The sequence below is a fragment of the Pteronotus mesoamericanus genome, unplaced genomic scaffold (genome assembly GCF_021234165.1).
Source record: "Pteronotus mesoamericanus isolate MK-2021 breed Mesoamerican mustached bat unplaced genomic scaffold, CSHL_Meso_final scaffold_651, whole genome shotgun sequence".
In the NCBI taxonomy this organism is placed as follows: Eukaryota; Metazoa; Chordata; class Mammalia; order Chiroptera; family Mormoopidae; genus Pteronotus; species Pteronotus mesoamericanus.
In genome coordinates, this window is record NW_026555325.1 from 33333171 (window position 1) to 33351808 (window position 18638).

The window sequence follows — 18638 nt, forward strand, 5'->3', positions numbered from 1 at the left end:
TTATTTCCCTGCGCTGCCCTTCCCCATTGAGTGCTCTCATAAGCTTCATTTTACAAGGAACATGCTAAATAACTTGCCCAAGGTCACACAGCCTGTAGGTCTCAGAGCCAGTTCTTTGTGACCCTAGGGCTCCAGTTCTTGACCACTTCGGTGTGCAGTTGCCAACCAGAAGGAACAATGAATGCGGGGAGAAGGGGCTTTTCCCTTACAGCCCCTGCACCCACCCTCCTGCACTTCCGACTCCAGCGCAGAGCGCCACAGCTTCTCACCTGCAAGCCCGCCTCGCAGGTGTCTGCTCCAGCGGAGGCGCGCTGCTGGGGAAGGCCCAGTCCTCGGGCTCTGCGGCACTGCCCCCGGGACGTGGGCCCTCCCCCAGCAAGTCTTAGATTAGGAGATACACGGTGAAGGGAGCCTGTTCCATCCCCTCTAAAGGCTTCTAGGGTAGAGAGTGGGGTAGGTAAGTACGGGTGATAAGGGAGGGAGGTTGAGGTACAGGAGGTACAAGGTAAAGGTTAAACGCTTAGAACTAGTGTTGATGGGACGTATGGGGAGTTGAGAGAAGGGGAGGGCAGGCCTGAGGTGGATGACGAGGTGGACGGCCATGGTGCTAATCGAAACGGAACACGTAACAAAGAAAAGCCTTCACTGGTTCTGGGATATTATTTATATTCTGTATTTATTAGGTATTATTGGTTTAATGAAATTTTTTCTGAACAAACTTATCCTGTTTCCTTTATATGGTTGTAGGAAAATAAATATAACTTTCAAGAATACATAGAGCATGAATATTTTATTTGGCTCATAAATTCATATTATCTCCATGCCGGTTTTAATATAATTTTGTCCCTTCCCATCATTCCCTTAAACTTTTTTGGCTCACAGGGTTACACAAACACAGCTTCTTGCTCTCTGTGTGATTGGTTTGGCGTGTTCTTTTTGAATTCTTTGCACTCGGGGTTGAGGGTCACACATTTCTTACTGGCGATAATCTGTGAGCACAGTAGTAGTAACTCATCATTTACAGAGCATTTCACTTGCATTCTTTTGTTGGAGCCATCTTTCTAGGGGGGACACACCTATGTTTTATTTGGCTCAAGTCACAGGTCAATGAGTCTTCTGCACCATATGGCATGGTGGTGACCCGCAGAGCTGGAAATCACCGTGACTTCCGTACCCAGTCAGCGCTCTCTGCTCAGCGGTGGCCAGCGTGTGCTGCCATTTGCCTGGGGCAGCTGTGAGGGGTGTACAAAGGCTGCTTGCTCCCAAGCACCTCCAGTACCGTGGGTGGTGGTGGTGGTGTGTTGATTCTTCTTTGCCCCTTTAAATCACTGATGCCTAAGATTCTACCAAAGAAAGCCATTCATTCCACATTTAGGAGAAGTATGAAAATGCGAACATCCCAGTGAGTAGTAATATAAACTTCAGGCCCTTTCCTGGAAGGGGAAGATAGAGGAAAAAAGCTGATGGTTCACCTCCTGGATGTGTTTGGGGTTAGCCCACCTGGTCAGCTTCAAAATATGGGTCTGCCATTTGGGGAGGCATGGCCCGGCGGGCTGGCTCTGCCTCACCCTCGGTCTGCCTCTGGCTCGCACAGGTCCCACAGGGGACAAAACCCTTCACTCTCTCACACACAGTTAGCCCACTCTCTGTCCTGCTTCCCTGTCTTCCCTTTGCCTGAGCTCCCCTGACCCCCAGTCTCAGGCTCCAAATATGGGCTGGAGGGGGAGATCAAAGGCTCTGGATGAGGAAAGGGACAGGGGGCCCACCTCTCAGAGACCCGCCCTGAAGAGCTGGTGCTACTTGCTTTCAGTTCTTTTGTTACCGCCTGGAAACCATGTTTGTACTAAGAATGCTGAGAAATTATACATAGGCTTTTCTGTTCCTACGATTTCGATGCAATTTTAAAGACTACTAACCTTCCAAAGATCTTCCTGCAAATTGTATTGATTCAGCTACTCTATAAACTAAAACCTGCTTCAGAAACACTCTTGCCCCGTGTCCCTGTGTAATTGACAGAGGTGCCTCGCCCAGCTTTCCAGACCCTTCTTCTGCCTTGGCCGTTCTTTGTCTTATCCCATGAAACTTGGAAGGTCCAGCAAGGGGACCTGCTTACAGACTACTTCATCATCCCAGCAACCTGGTGCATGTACTCATATAGATTTGCACTTGGCAGCACAGAGCCTATTAAGGATGAATCTTTCCAGTTTCCAATGACGTCTGCCCCTACCCTCAGCCTGAACAGAACACAAACACTTCCAGGTGCCCACAGTTGGACTCTTATACTTAGGGACCTGCCTGTTGGGTGCCTGATTAACCTATGGACTAAAAGTCAGAGACTTTACATTCCCACTAGAATGAATAATACTATGGGGGAAAAGTGAAGATTAGAACAAATTATAGACAATAAACTTAAAAACAATAAATAAGCTTATAAGCTTCACTGTATTACACAACAATACCCAACTCTGTGTCTTTCAGAGAAAGAAAGAGAGAAAAGGCCCTGCTTTTCTTTGCAGATTTTATAGGTAAGGGGCCTTTTTGGCATGGTAAGGATTTAAATCCTAAAAATATATAAGGTTTTAAATTAATCTTTACACCAAAAAAAAGTATAATATGTTTTCAGTCTTATCAAAGAAAAATTTCTGATGGCTAGTGGGTGAATAGAGGTTCATGCTACAAAATAGAGAATAGGATGGTGTATTAATTCATTAAAACTTCTACATCTTTGTGACAGATGCTCATTTAAAGTGTAAATAAATACGTAATGCAAAGTGCAGTGGTTAAAATCAGACTTTTGAAGCCCTTTCTCTAATCACTGTGTGAATTTAGGCAACTGAGATTACCTATGAGTTGGGGGTGGCGGCTCCTACCATAAATGAGTTAATGTATAAAAGCACTTAGTACAAAACGTGGCACAGAGCAGGGGTTCTGTTTTGTTTTGTTTTGAAAACTATTTACAGAAAGAAAACTTGGTTGTCCAGAGCGCGTAATGTTGTCAGTTGCAATGCCTGCAATGCTGTCATTTTATCACAAGAGGGCAGTGCTAGCATACAAAAAGCCGCAAATGTACTTTGTGTTGGCAATGTCAAATTTGACAGTATTGTTCAGCCATTTCCTGAGATCAGAGAATCTGGCCTGCACTTGGCCTTGGTCATCATTTTACACATCTTCGCATCTGTCTCTCTGAAATTCTATGGCAATTTTTAGCCCAATTGTGGAAAAGGATCTCTTACTGGTACTCCCCCCAAAGTAAAATGTGCTTTTATTGACCCTCTCTTTGTCTCTACATCAAAGATGTTTTTAAGCATTTGAGTTTTGTTTTTAAAGTTTAAAGGACAGGCACATTTCTCCTTTATGTGGATCTCTCTATATTTCTCTGTCTTCCTGTCTTAACCTGTCTATTTCTTCCATTCACTCTCATTTTACCCCATTATTTTCAAAAGGAGAACGTCGTCATCAGGAAACATTTTCTGAACACATTTACTGAGCCCATAAAGCTTGAAGTGTGCCAAGCCCACAGTGGTAGTTTGTAATCTCTTACTCCTTGTCTATGCTCAGGTCATGGTATTCGTTAGGAGTTTACTTAGCCTCCTGCACAGCACATCCACCCACTATAGTTGGGTTTGTTGCCAGGTGGTTCTTTGTCTGGGTGGATGCGAGACTGGGCCCCAGTGCAGGACTGCCTGGCTCTGCTGAGACAGGGCTGGCCTCCCTGGTTCAATGATCAAGTGCTGATGCCAGTCCACTCTGATGGCCCTTCCCACAGCCAGCTTGCCTGACCTTGTTAAGCTGTGTGTAACACTGTTTCCAAGGAAGTACTCTAAAAGTAACAAACCTTGTCTTTGCTCTTTGCTGTTTGTTAGGAAAAAAACCAAACACATTTGATTTAGAATTGTTAATCCCAGTACTAAATTCAAGCTCATGAAACAAAGGCACTACTAAATTTAATGGCAGGTATTGCCTACAGTCCTAAACTAAAAATTGTCAACATATTTGCTTTGTAAAAATTTGTGTTTTGGGGTCTACCCACTTGGAGGACAGATTTGTTCCTTCATGTTAACCCAGCATGTATTTAAAATAATCAATACACCGTGAGACAATGAACTCTTCTTGAGTAATATGGAAGTGAGATAAATACGCATAATTGCACAGTAAAAGAAATCGTTAACAAAGTGAAAAGACCTATAGAATGGGGAAAAATATTTACAAATCACATATAAGGGATTAGTATCAAAAATATATAAAGAACTCATACAACTCAGTAGCAAAAACCAAATAACCCAATTTAAAAAATGGGCAAAGGCCCTGGCTGGTGTGGCTCAGTGGACTGAGTGCTGGCCTGTGAACCAAGGGGTTGCTGGTTTGATTCCCAGGCTACGGCATATGCCTGGGTTGCGGGTGAGGTGCCTGGTGAGGGGCGTGCAAGAGAGGTAACCACACTTTGATGTTTCTCTCCCTCTCTTTCTCCTTCCCTTCCCCTCTCTAAAAATAAACGAAATCTTTTAAAACATGGGCAAAGGACCCGAGCAGACCTTTTCCCAAAGAAGATATATGAAAGGCCAACAGGTACATGAAAACATGTTCAGCATCGCTATTCTTTAGGGAAATCCAAATCCAAAACACAGTGATCTGTCACCTCACACCTGGTAGGTGCCCACTGTCAGGAAGATGAGATAGCAAATGCTGGTGTGCATGTGGAAGAGAAGGAACCCCTGTGCACTATTGGTGGGATTGTAAATTGATGCAGCCACTATGGGAAACAGTATGGGGATTCCTCAAAAAATTAAAAATAGAACTACCATATGAGCCAGCAAACTGACTTCTGGGAATTTACCTAAAAGCAATGAAAACACTAAATTGAAATGATGTCTGTGCCCCCATGTTCATAGCAGCATTGTTTACCATAGCTAGGACATAGAAACAACCTAAGTGTTATCTAGAGCTCAGTGGCTAAAGAAGATATGATATATGTACAATGGAATACTGCTCAGCCATAGAAAGCAAGGAACTCCTACCATCCGGAGCAAGATGGATGGACGTTAGCATAATGAAGCCATTATGCTAAGTGAAATACATCAGACAGAGAAATACAAATCCTGTATGGTCTCACTTATATGTGGAATCTTTTAAAAATACATAATAAAAAGATCAGATACCCCTTGAAGTTATAAGACAATTTAAAAAATCTTGACCTACTTATCTCAGAGAATTCCTATGTCTATTTTATTGATTGTTAGGTATTTTAAATTTCACCAGTCTACAACTTGTGTAATTTGGATTTTAGTGGACGTTTATAGACATTATTTGCAAGGCACAATTTATAGCTTGGATATCAGTGACTTATAATCACTGGCTTTCTTAATACCATTCCCATTTTCATACTGTAGCTGTATTTATAATGAAACAAACAAAATTCCTCATATGAGAATGCCTGCTTTAAGAAAACCCAGTATTCCATAGTTCTGACATACAAAGCAGATAAATTAAGGGGTGATTAGTCGCAGAACGAAAGGATTCTTTGATTTACAGCAGGATCCATCAGAAGGGTTTCTTTGAATACAAGCTCCCCCAGAGAGCTGAAGTGTTTTGCAGATCATTCAAACCACTTGACATCCAAACTGGGGGTCAGAGAAACTTGGAATTTCAGTGTGGAAAAGCCATCATTAATTGAAGAGGTACAGAAAATGAATAGAGAGATTTTCTGTTATTTAAACAATAGAAAAATATAATTTGCTTTTTAGAAATGTAGAAAACGTATACATGCTATAAATATGGCTAAGCCAGACATAATATTTCCCATTATGTATGGAGCACCTACAATGTGCCAGGAACCATACTGAACTCTGTGAATATATTATTTTATTTCTACCAAATTCTGCTAATCTTCTAAGGCAGATTGCTTCTATTTCACAAACGAGGCCCTGAGGCTCTGGGAGCCTTCTACCCAAAGCCATGGCTTTAGTAATCGGCAGAAAACAGTTGCCAATCCAGGTCTACAAGGCCCGTGCTTCTCTGTGCTACCCCCACTAAGCACAGAGTGTGCCCACTGGCGATGCCTCCAGGCACGTCGCCCTTGCCCGATGCTCCCTGCCCTCCCTCAGGGCAGCTTTGTTAACATGTTTGTTCAGTTACCGAAGGCCAACCTTTGTGAATGAAGATAACCAGACCCTGCCTATCCCACTGTGACACACACCATGGCAAAAATTGCTCCCGACTTCCAGTTGGGGCCAGCTGGGAGAACAGAACCTGTGGGTGCCCACGGCAGAGGCAGGAGCCGTGGAGAGGCACGTTCAGGCCGTGCTGGGTGGGACCTGGGCAGGCAGGTGGAGCGGCGTAGCCCCGGGGGTGGCGGAGGTCAGAGGCAGAGGAGTGGTAGCGTGATGGGGCATGGCTTCGTAAGGAGCAGAGATTCCGCAAGCCGTCCCAGTGATGGCGACGGGCAGCCGGGCGGGCTGACGAAGAGGCCTGGCCACGGAAAGGTGCCAGAGAGGAACTGGGGCCCAGGGAGGGGGTGTCAGAACAAGATGGTCAACCATTTGAGAAGAATTAGGATACTAGGCAGGTTGCCAAGGCAGAGACACAGAAAGACAGAAACTCAGTTTCTCCAGCTGAGGTTGGTACTCTGTTACTAGAACTGGGGCACAAGACCAGAGTAGGAAAAGCAGAAAGGCTGACGCAGCCCTTAGGTTTTGGCTTATGATTGCTTGCATTTCTCCTAATGACTAAGAGGATTGGTGTCTCATCCGGGAATGGATTTGGCCCTCCAGGCAAGGGTCAAGTGGGCCTCAGTATTGGATTCGAGGGTTAGGGGAAGAGCAATGCCGAATGTTTTATATTTTCCCGGTGATTTGGGCTTATTATATATTCACTAAGTCTATGGAATGGCTGATTAAAGAAGGAACCTATGACCTGTTTGGGTGGCTCAGTTGGCAGGAGCATCGTCCTGTACACCAAAGAGGTTGTGGGTTCAATCCCTGCTCAGAGCACATGTTTAGGTTGTGGGTTCAGTCCCCAGTTGGGGCGCCTGTGGGAGGGAGGCAACTAATTGATGTTTCTCTCTCACATCTCTCTCTCTCTCTCCTCTCCCTTCCTCTATCTCTAAAATCAATAAACATATCCTTGGGTGAGGATTAAAAGAAAGAAGAAAAAGGAACCTATACGGATTAAATGAATACTTTAATAGATTTTCCCGTTGAGCATTGGCAAGTGGTACTTAAATTTCATAGCAATTAAAGAAGTATATGGGAAGTAATTAGAATAACTGGTTTCTAGCCTTAACTCTTCCACTTACTAGTCATGCTTTGGGCAAATTACTGACCATAATTAAGCCTGATTTTCTTCAACCTATGAAATAGCAATGATAATACTGATGTTATTTTAATACTACCATCAATAAGAATATCTCCAATTTATTAAGCATTTTTTTTTTTTTTAGTCAGGTACTGTGCAAAGCCCTTTAAATACAACATCTCATTTAACTGTTGTGAGGGATAAATGTGGCATCACAGTCAAAACACCTGGCCCAATGCGTGGCACACAGCACGACACACACACACATGGAGACCCGTGTGCGTACTGATGCACGGGAGGGTGTGCACTATTAAGGGTAAGCGTGTAATTAGTGTTTTAGAGGGTAGGAGAAGGAGTGCCCATGTGGACGGGTAAATGAGAGAGACCTGGGCCAGACTGGGAGAAGAAACCAGATGACATATCATCGATGTACCGTAGGCCATTTTTTTTGAGAGCCCATCGCCCCTAGTCCCGTGTTAGCGTGGGCCAACAGAAGAGGGCTTCTACCAGAGCCGTGTCCATCCCGCTCACATTTCTCCGCCTTCTGCGCACATGCTGAGCAGCATAGACTGATTCTGCTAAATGAGGGAGCATTTGCATGTAATTGTCCTTATTTGATAATTATTTTCTAAGCACCTCACAAGGCCCTGCCTGGAATTCAGATGCAACTAAGGCCTAGCACCCATGAACTGTAAAGAGAGGAACTGGTGTTCAGAGTGAAAATGTTCTTCTTAGGATCTTCTACTTCCCTGAGCCCAGTTAGTCCGGTGCCTGCCTCTGCCTGTGGCTCAAAGTGTCTATTTCTACATGGAACATTGCTATTTCTTTTCAGCTTATAAAATACTCCAGAGATCTGCTCATGTCTCAATACTTACTTAATAGGGGTTATTCAGACTGTTCTACGTTCTGCTCATTTGCAGATGAATGTTCAGCGCCTCTCCTTACCGAGGTCCTGACCCAGGAGCCGCACCGAGAGGTGCAGTTGGCGGTACTGACCCGACTACATTTTACTCTGTATGCTCGGGCATGGGTAACGTCACCCCTCCAGGGGAGGTCCAAGAGAGATTCCAACCTTTCGTCTTTATTAAAAGGACTGTTCATTAGCAAGAAGATGGGCTCATGTGACTTACACACTTAAAATGTCTTTTTTGGTATACCTTTTGGTGACAAACTACGTGTATCAGGGATAGGAGGGGAGAAAGGAGAATGTTGAATTCATAAAAATCTACAACCAGCTCATAAATAACAGAACATCGCTGTACTTTTTCATTATACTTTGTGAATAACTTTAGGTATTTAAGTTACATGGAAAGTGGCAGGAGTAATATTTGTGAGACATTCATATCAAGTTTTTAAATAAAAATTTAACATGGGAAAGTGCAGATTAAGGGGAAAATCCTTTCTGAAGGGTTCAGATGGTAAAATGAAGTAAGCCAGTGGATTTCTCAAGGGAACATGATATACTAGAGAGTTTATGAAAGTTTGTGATTTGCCATAATCCATCTTGTGCTTTTTACTAGAATTTGAAAATTACTCAGAGGAACCATACTTTCACTCACTATCGATGTGTCAATGCTGGGAATATGTTTTTGACTGACTTTGTCGCTACTGACTTTCTGGAAAAATTATTAGTGGGCCGTTCTTAAATTCTCCCCTAATATTTTATTCTTTTCTGAGATGCTATTGATTTTATTTTCCTGAACACAATTTTATATGGCAATATCTGTGCAGAAGCAATTTGCTACGGTTCAAGGAACTAGATTCTTATGGGCATTTGTCTTCACAATGTGATTACAGAGTCACTAACTTGATCTTAATAACATTTGCCTGTTATAGTGTATTAGATGCATGAAAGGAAAACAGTGCTTTGTAACTCAGAGACTTACCCTTGTGTATCTTCCTTAGTTAGCAATGCCTTGCAAAATTAATGTCCAGGTGATTTTGAGTGGCTATTTGTATTATTTGAAGCTAGTTAGGATTTAATCCAAATATTATCACCAATGTTGCATGCAGGGAGGGAATTACTTTTTAAATATACTTTAAGACACATTTAAACCATTGATGGGCAACATTTTATAAACTAGCCATCCTGCACTTAAGCAGATGCTGTTTTTACTCTGCTCTGGCTGCAGGAGGCAGCATGATACCAAAAGCTTAGAATCTACAGTCAGAGAGCAGTGGGTAGCCTCTGGCTGCTTTATTACATCTGTGTGAACCTGGGCTGTGCCAATCAACCCTCTGACCCCAGTCTCCTCATCTCTTCAGGATGGATGGACATAGCAGCATCTCTGTTTCAGTTTCCTACTTAAATATTATAACTGCTCCTCCTCACTAAAAACCTATGTTTGTTTTTAAAAGATTTCCCCTTTTCTTCTTCAAGCAGATAGGAGTCATGTACAAAGATAACCCTGTCCACAAAAAGACTTGCATGAAATTATTACTAGTAGCTTTATTCATAATGTCCCCAAACTAGAAACAACTCAAGTGTCCACCAGTAGGAAAATGAATAAGCAAATTGTATCGCCTTCATGCAATGGAAAACTATTCATCAGTAAAAGGAGAAAAAAAACAAAAAACAACTGATCCATGCAACAACTTGGATGACTCTTACAGACATTATGTTGAACAAAAGAAGCCAGACCCCAAAGAGGGTATATTGTCGGATTCCTTTGACATGAAGTTCTAAAACCAGCAAAACTCCTTTATTGTGATAGAAATAAATCAATTATCTCTGAAAGGAGGGTTTTAATAGAAAGGAGTGTGAGAGAACTTTCGGGGATGACAAAAATGTTCTCTCTCTTGTTTTGGGTCAAAACTGGTTGAACTGCACAATTAAATCAAGTGTTTTATTGTGTACAAATTATACTTCAATTCAACTAAAAGACAACTCACCCATCCGTTAAGTGTTTAATTTTCTAATGACCAGTTTTTGGGCTTCTCAGGATGCAGTGACCATCTGTACTCTGGGAATTGGAACGGCCTTTGGAGAGTCCATTCTGGACAACACACCCCGCCATGCGACCATCGTTACCAGGGAGAGCAGTGAGCTGCTCCGCATCGAGCAGAAGGACTTCAAGGCTCTATGGGAGGTGAGCCCCAAGGCTTCTTTGTCAATTAATGTGGTTGTGGAAAAGAAAAGGAGCTGCCACATGGATAATGGCATTACAATCAGGCCTTAATGTGTTCTGTTCTGAGCTGGGGGATGGAATTTAATTTCAGAACTTGTTTTTGAAATGAGTGAGTGAAAAAGCCATTTTGATACAAGACATCCTTTTTTTTTTTTTTTAATTTAGTGCTTGCTCAATTTTCTGTAGTTTGACATACCTTATAATTATTTCTTGAATGACCATAGAGTGTTTTATGTATTTCCTCCCTCCTATTCCACAGATGTATTCTTAACCAGGGAACAAAATACTTTGACATTTTCTTTTGCATTTTAAAAATCATCACTGACATGTTCCCTGGTAAAGTGGAATGAATGGGGTTAACATCTGCTTCATTTAAATGCTTTTAAAAATGATGTGTCCCATAATAAGGTATGGGAAATGAAGGACATGGAGATGTCTGGTTACTTGCCAACTTCAAAATGCATAGGAGGCACAGCGGTGGATGGATGCAACTGGTCCTGGTGGCTTTTGCATTTACTGCTGCTTACCAGCGCCCCTTAGGGTACTGCACTCATTTACAAGAAGTACGGGGAATAAATCATCGTATATGCAGTAATGGCAAATGGAACACTTAGAAAGGCCCAGCTAAGCCTTGCATCTTTCACGCTCGTTCCTTTTCAGTTCTTCAAGCTTCTGATTTTAACCTGTGGTTGTTCCTTATCTTTGTCCTGGGCTCAGTATGTCCAAGTGTTAACCCATTGAGCTGGCAGGCTCCACCACTTGTCCCAGTGTGGCAAAGATTTTAAACTTGATCTAAAAAGAATTTTGTGTAATCAAATAGTTTCCTCCAGAGCCAAACAAATGACAGATGCATTAAGGGAGCAAACCTGCCGGTGAATGAGTGATGCTTTGCCTTGAAAGTCCTGCAAAGCCTTGGAGGGCCTTGGTGGTGGAACCTGTTACTTTTATTCTTGGCAGTAGTGAATAAATTGCGGGGTTACTTGTTTGAAATGTTTCTCTTAGAAAATATTAAAGAGCTCCCACTGCTCTGTAAAGTTCAGAGACAAAAGCTAGTTTTAGGAAAGCCAAGCTGAAGTAGGTTTGCATGAGGTGTGTGTGGAGAGGTTTTCTGTCAATTAAAAGGGACCAAGCTCGAGGCAAATAAGCCATTTTTTGGATCTTTCATTTTTAAAAGGTAAACTGAAAAACTCTGTTCCAAAAAGGAAATTCAGCAAACTGGTTTAAGAACAAAAAAAAAAAAAAAGATTTCTACCTGTGATGTGTGTCATTATAACTGCTTTTTTTTTTTTTTTTGTCTGTGATGACTGATTCAAGTTGCTGAAAATGATTTAGGGAGACATTAAAAACTTATTTTAATTAGGAGCCCTCGGTGCTGTGAAGGAAGTTCCTGAGGAGTTGCTACCTGTGAACATTAAAAAATTATTTAAAAAAATTTCAAACCTATCAGAAAATCAAATAATACAATAAACACCTGTGTACCCACACTTGGTTCAGCAATTGTTAACATACAACCATATTTACTTAGTATTTGGTTTTTTTGGAACCACTTTAATGTACATGACAGACACCATGACATTTCATCCTAAATACACAGCCTATTTACCTGAAAAATTAGAATATTCTGCCACATTCTGAGAGTACCATTATTTCACCTATAAAACTATCAAATATCATCGAATATCAAGTCTAGAGTTCAGATCTCCCCAGTTGTTCATAATAACATCTGTTTTCCCCCCCAAATCAGGCTCAAATAAGAAAGCATGTATTACATTTGATTGTTATGTCTAAATCAGTCTCCCTGTCTCTCTCCCTCTCTTCCTACACCTCCTTTCTTTATCTTTCTCTTTCTCTCTCTCTCCATGACATTGACTAGTTAAAAAGGCCAGGTCAGTTTCTCCCAAATTCAAGAGCTGTCTGATTGTTTTCTCTGATGTCTTTTTTGTACCCCCATCCCGGGGCTTTCTGTACATGGAAGTTAAGCTAAAGACTTGATTGCAACAAACCAAATGATTTTGGCAAGAAAACATCAAAGGTGATAGCCAGTATATTGGGAAGCTCATAATGTCTGGTTGCCTCACTATTAGTGATCTTGGTCAGATTGTATCTGAGTATATTTTAGGGCTGTTGTCCACAAATACTTCCATTAGAGAAAAATTATTAAAAGGGGGTATTGGTATTGAGGGTGGTCCTTGGTATCCCAAACATTGCCACATGATTTTGCAGCTCCGTGGGTCCAATCCCTCATCTTTAACCTCAGAGCATGAGTTCTGATCCCCTCTGCCAGGGACGTAAGTGAGGTGGAAGGGATTGATAGAGGTTTTAGTATGAACTCTTCTTTTACTGATGGGGAATGGGAATCTCATAATGAATAAGAGATTAGTCAGTATTCCATTTTATTTGTTTGCTCATTTACCTAAAAGTACAGGGTTCAAATTAGGTGGTCAACCAATTTTTTAAGCAAAATGAAATCTGTGTTAATCAGAAGCTTATTAATGTGCATACTTGTGCATATACAGTACATGATAATCCTAAGAAACTGTAAAATTCTAAAGTGCCTTTAAAATTTTTTTTATCCTCGCCTGAGGATATGCTTATTGATTTAGAGGCAGCAGAAGGGAGTGAGAGAAACATCAATATGAGAGAAAAACATTGATTGGTTGCCTCTTATATGTACCGTAACTGGGGACCAAGCACGCAACATAGGCATGTGCCCTGACTGGGAATTGAACCCTCAGCCTTTCGGTTTACAGGACAATGCTCCAAGCAACTGAGCCACACTGGCCAGGGCTGAAGTGCTTTTTAAATAGAAAAGATTGAATTATGTTTATTCTACTGTTTATTTATTCAGCAAACACTTTTGAGTATCTCCCGTGTGTCAGGTTTAGCTACAGCAGTGAGCAAGATTGACAGAGGTCCTGCTCTCTCTCAGGGCAGGAGCTTCTGTTCTACTTGGAGGAGACAGAAAACAAACTAGCAAGTCAATGGTATTGTTTCAGAATGCAATGTGTCATTATCATTAAATAAATTTTATCTCACTTCTTTAAATATTGGCAATCCATCGATGGCATGTGTAGCACTGATCCGCTAATAAAATATTTGATAACTGAATTCCTTGATTATGTCAAATAATAGAGTTTATATTTCAGCTATTCATTATACCAGTAAAAAACCCCCTCAAATCTGTTAGCAAACCTGCCAGCTGAATACCAAAAGGGAAAGATTGTAAAAAAGGGAGGGATTGCTTAGCCTCAGAACTCAGGTGGAAGCCTCGGCGAGCCATGCGATGGCAGGAAGGGGCCGTGAGAAGGTCAGCTGCGTAAAGCCTCTCCTGTCAGCAAGGGAAGGGCTCAGAGTTTGGCTATCAGTTGCAAAGAGTGAAAATTAAATAACCTGGATCATGAGCCTAAATTTGCATGTTCTCCTCATTTGATTATTTACTTTTGAGGATTGCCATGGTTGGTCAATTGTATGGCGAGCGACCTCGTATTTTGCTTTCTATCCTTATTTATATCCTTGATGTCACTAAAAGGGGCTGAAGGATAAAACACAAGGCCCAGGATTCTGGGTTACTTCTCACTCTGAAAATTATGGTCCCTAATCACTAATGGGTAGCACAGTCTAAAAATAGCTCTTTAATTGGCTGAGCAAATAGTCTATTTTAAGCCTTACACTTGAACTTCAGTGGCAACACAAAACTTGGGAATCCTGCTTCCTTTGCTGACCAAGGGCAAATTTCCTTGGCTCTCCACAGTTGGATCCACACTCCTTATGAGAGAGCCCCATATGAGATTTTGAATCCTGTTCAGTTTCATCCCAAGCACCTCTTGGTTTATATTGTCTATTATGTTGTAAGTCAAATTGAGAGTACCCAGAATATTTTTTAAAAATTATCATCATAAATGAGACCAGAAGAATTATTCAGTAGTCTCTACAAATGCATCTAATAAAAGAAATACTCCCCAAAATATAACTGAAGTAGCAGCTTGATGCTTACCTTCATTCCCTGTATCTTTTCTAATACAGAATACTTTCTTTTTTCCTCTTTTTCTATTTTTCAGTTTCCAATTTGCAGTTGGATTTGAGGGCGCTGGGATGATCCACCTAAAATTTAGATCATATTTGCCTAAATTAAGTGACTTATTGGAAATTTATTGAGAGTTGGTCAATAATGCTTCCCTCCTTTTACACCTCTTTGATATTAGAACTTAATACAATATATTAACCAGGGTATAAAACATGTCATTTTTGAGCAGTATCTCAAGAGAGAAGGAAAGGGAGAGGGAGAGCGAAGGAAGGAGGGAAGGAAGGAGGAAAAGAGAGAGAAAGAAGGCAGTTATGTTTCTTGATTTTGTTCAGGAGAAAATTAATTGAAAAGTCTTGGAATATCATTTTTAGTTCTTGAGACAATTATAATTTAAACTCTTTGACACTAGTGACATTGAATAGCCTCAGGAAGGAGGTTAAATGGCCAAGCAGTTATGTGTAGGCTTGGGAGTTTCAAGCCAGTTATTAATATTTGATTCAAAATTATGAGTATTTATGATTGTCAGTGGCTCTTGGAATAAATAAAGGACTGATTTACTGTCCAATTCCATGAATCTCTTCCTAGCACATATAAAAAGGTTTCCAATAGTTAAAACAACACATGAGGGATTATTTTGCTTTCTTTTTGACTTTCTGCCTAATGTGTCTGTATGAAGATACTCTTAGGTTTGCAGCATGTTTGACATCTTTATGTGGACTATTTCAAATACACGACATTGAATGAGGAGATGAGTCCAGTGTATTCCAGAAGTAAATTAGAGAGGCACTCTCGAATAAATCCATGTAAGATGCTTCTGAGAGGACCTTGGACTAGTGGTCTACCACCTGCTTACCTGTGTTTCAATTGCATGAGCATGATTCTGGACAAAAACTTTTCTTTATTACGAGCCCTATTTTAGCATGTTCAAAATAATTATATGTTATGTATGTTCATGAATAAATTATTTGAAAAATTAAAGATGGCAGTAAAACTACAGTTTTTAAAAATAAAAGCAATATTTTAAATTTGTAGCCTGACCCATGACCAAATAAAAGCTGTAATTGTTACCCAGAAACTTCTTGGCACACTCCTGGGGTTGTATGTTACCCAGGGCAAACCGTGTCACAGAGGGCCTTTGTTCAGATGTGATGGGTTTTTTCATTATTATTTTTATTTTTTATCTATAATTGCCTATAACATTATATTAGTTTCAGTTGTACAACATGATGATTTGATGCTTATATATACTGAGGCATGGTCAACACAATGAGTCTTGTTAAAATCCATCACCACACATAGTTAACAGTTTTTCCTGGTGATGAGAACTTCTAAGGTTTTCTCTCTTAGCAACCTTCAAATATATAGTGCATTATTATTAGCGATAGTCTCCACGCTGTACATTATGTCTCATGACTGACTTATTTTATGACCGCAAGTTTGTCCCTTTTGACTCCCTTTACTCGTTTTCCCTCGTACCCCCTGCCTCCAGCAACCACCAACCCGCTCTCTGCCACAGAAGCAACGCCTGATAAAGTAAGCTGATCCTCCAAAGGTGTCTGGGGCCTCAGTAAATATTGTTAACTGACCAAAAATCTGTTTCATGCTTTATGGACTACAAAGCTGAATGGGAAAAACAAGAAAGAAATTCATGTTTCTTTCTTAGAAAAAGAAAGCAATTTGTAAGCAGGGATATTTCTAAGATCAAGGAATATTCTTGAAGAAATATTTTCTACATCTACAAGTATCTCTAGTGCCTAATTTTCGGAGTGCTTTCTTGTCTCAGTTCTACCAGATGTGCTGGCAGTTGTGGGACTGAAAAGCTTTTTAGTTATTTCTATTTACTGTTTCTTTTGGGCTATATAGGGAGGAAAAAGCCCTTTTCCATTAATAATCTTTCACGCCACTATGAGAATAGGAATTATTGAAACACCAGCAGCTTAGCCTTTGCTGATGCACTTTAAAAACCATATTAGAATAATATATCTTTCAGAGGCATCTTCTGCTTGAATAGGCTTGATGTTGCTATCTGTCTTGGGCTGTCAGAAAAATTAAAGCTGTATACCTAAAACATAATATCTCAGAACGTTAAAATCTCAGAAGGCCTTTGGGTGGGTTTTATTACTTTATTTGGCATACAAGCAATTTCAGATTGTTTCACTTGTACATTACTGTTACGCTCTCCAGGTGGCCCAGCATTTCAGGTGCACGTTGAAATCATTGAATTAGAGGTACGGAGGTAGGACTGCAGGACCCACCCTCAGACAGGCGGTCCCTTGCCTGCCTGTTAATGCTCAGGGACCCACCCTCTCCTGTGGGGATTCACTGGAGCCCAAAGGCCAAGGGCTCTGTGCTCTCCCAAGTCAGAAGGCTGTGCTTACTTTTGGCAACTTTGGATCTTGTACTGTAGGGTTACTTCCCAGGCCAGAAATTTGCATCAAAAGGCTAAGAAAAATATATCCAAAAATAAACATGAAAGCCAAGCCTTCATGCCAGGAACTCCAGCCACACACATCCTGTTGGCTGCTTCTCTTGCCTCTGTCCTCACAGTTCTGATTCTTTTAAACCAAGCGGAAGCCTGCTTCGATGAGTCGGACCTTAAGTCTGCGCCAGGGTCCCATTCGTCTGTCCTCAAGCTTTTCCGTGGAGTGACAAAGTGATTCAAATCCAGAAAGGGAGTGAAGGTATTAGGAGGGAACTAAAACTGAAAAAAAAAAAAGTGCGTGTATATATATGTATACATATAGGAAGTCTTTTCCTATTGCCTTTGACGGCCTGAGCGTCCCTGGAGAACCTGCAGCACCAGTTTCCTCTCTGTGGTCTGGGATTCTCTAAACAGGAATATATACAGGCAGGTCCTTATTGGCGATGAAGAGGCCTTTTGCTGTCCAAATAAAGGGCAGATACTCACTGGATGACTGAGAACTTTGAGAGACAGAAAAAGAAGGACGCATGCCCTACAAGGTCAGAATGGATTTTTTTTTTATTCTTCAGTGGGGAAACATTACATGTCACAGTTTGCATTTTGGTCTGAGGAGTTATATTCTAAAGCATCTCCGGCTTCTCCAATTATGTTCCACCAGATCTAACTATGTACCACAGTACTGACATAATTTGATTTCATTTTTATTTGTGGTGTGTGGCGGGGTGGGCAGAGTGGCAGCTCATCTTTTTCTGATTGTGAAAGATATGTTTGTTTAGCTTGATGATCTTAAATATGTTTCTAGGAGATAAACAAAGATAGTTGTTCATATCTAGGCAGAGTTACATGTATCACATTAGTGTTAAGTATATGCATTTATCTGGTGACATATTTGAATGGCGTGTATTAAAAATAAATTTTGGGTGAGGAAACAGATTGAGAGTGATGGTATTTCACCCTCTGGGTGCCCAGTAGGTATCTTGCCAACAGCTTTCAGTCTATATGAAGTTCTTAGTGTTTATGGGAACTCTTGTTACATTATTGATGACTTGAAGTCCTACCGGCTCTGCAGCTATGATCTCACTGTTTCTCAGAAGATGATCGGGGGGTCTGAACAGATCAAGGCTTTGCTGGCAGGTGCCAGGAATGGCCAGATGCTGCCAGGTAGGCCTGTCGGTGGGGTGCTGTAAGCAGCAGTCATTCCTCCTGAGCTGGCGTGCCTTTGGGTGTTCATTTCAGGGATGTGCGGTGGGTACTCAGGTCTTTTAGGAGTTTTTGTTAACAGAGGTTCAGAAATTCCTCCCGAGGCTGTGCTTTTGCCAGCATGCTGTTCACACCTCACCCCCACGCTCTCCCGTGCTTTTATCTTGCAGTGGCCCTATTCACCCTCTCAGCTCACATTCGGGGCTGCCTGCCTGCAACAAAGCTGCTAGGCTCAATGTTAATTGATGCCACTTCGAAAATTTCATTTCTAAGAAGCTTCTGTCATATTCAACAAACACACTTCGTTCCTACCCTCTGGAGGTGCAAAATGCACCATGTCTGTCTTTCTGGTTCACAATCTAGTGGAGAAGACAGACAAGCATCAACACAAATCACCCTGATCTAAGATGAACTAAAAGCACTGTAAGAAAGATCAGTGTGGTGAAGGACATATGGGGGCGAGCAGGGAAAGATTCATTTCCACCAGGGAGGTATCATTTCATCCAAAGACAAAGAGATCTGGTCCTGAATTCTTGCGGCTAACAAGGCTGTTTTTCAGCTTCCTTAAAGGATT

The 18638-nt window shown here is 41.3% G+C and overlaps 1 protein-coding gene across 4 annotated transcripts in view; it reads left to right on the forward strand.

Moving 5' to 3' along the window:
* Positions 1-18638, forward strand: part of RAPGEF4 (Rap guanine nucleotide exchange factor 4) — a 281411-nt gene that overhangs the window by 54378 nt on the left and 208395 nt on the right. For 3 of the 4 annotated variants that reach the window (XM_054562621.1, XM_054562622.1, XM_054562623.1), the window contains exon 4: positions 10233-10379. In XM_054562621.1, coding sequence (XP_054418596.1) covers positions 10233-10379 — 147 coding nt within the window. Of the gene's footprint in view, positions 1-10232; positions 10380-17033; positions 17404-18638 lie in introns of those variants that run through there. The other variant, XM_054562624.1, reaches the window with a different exon arrangement.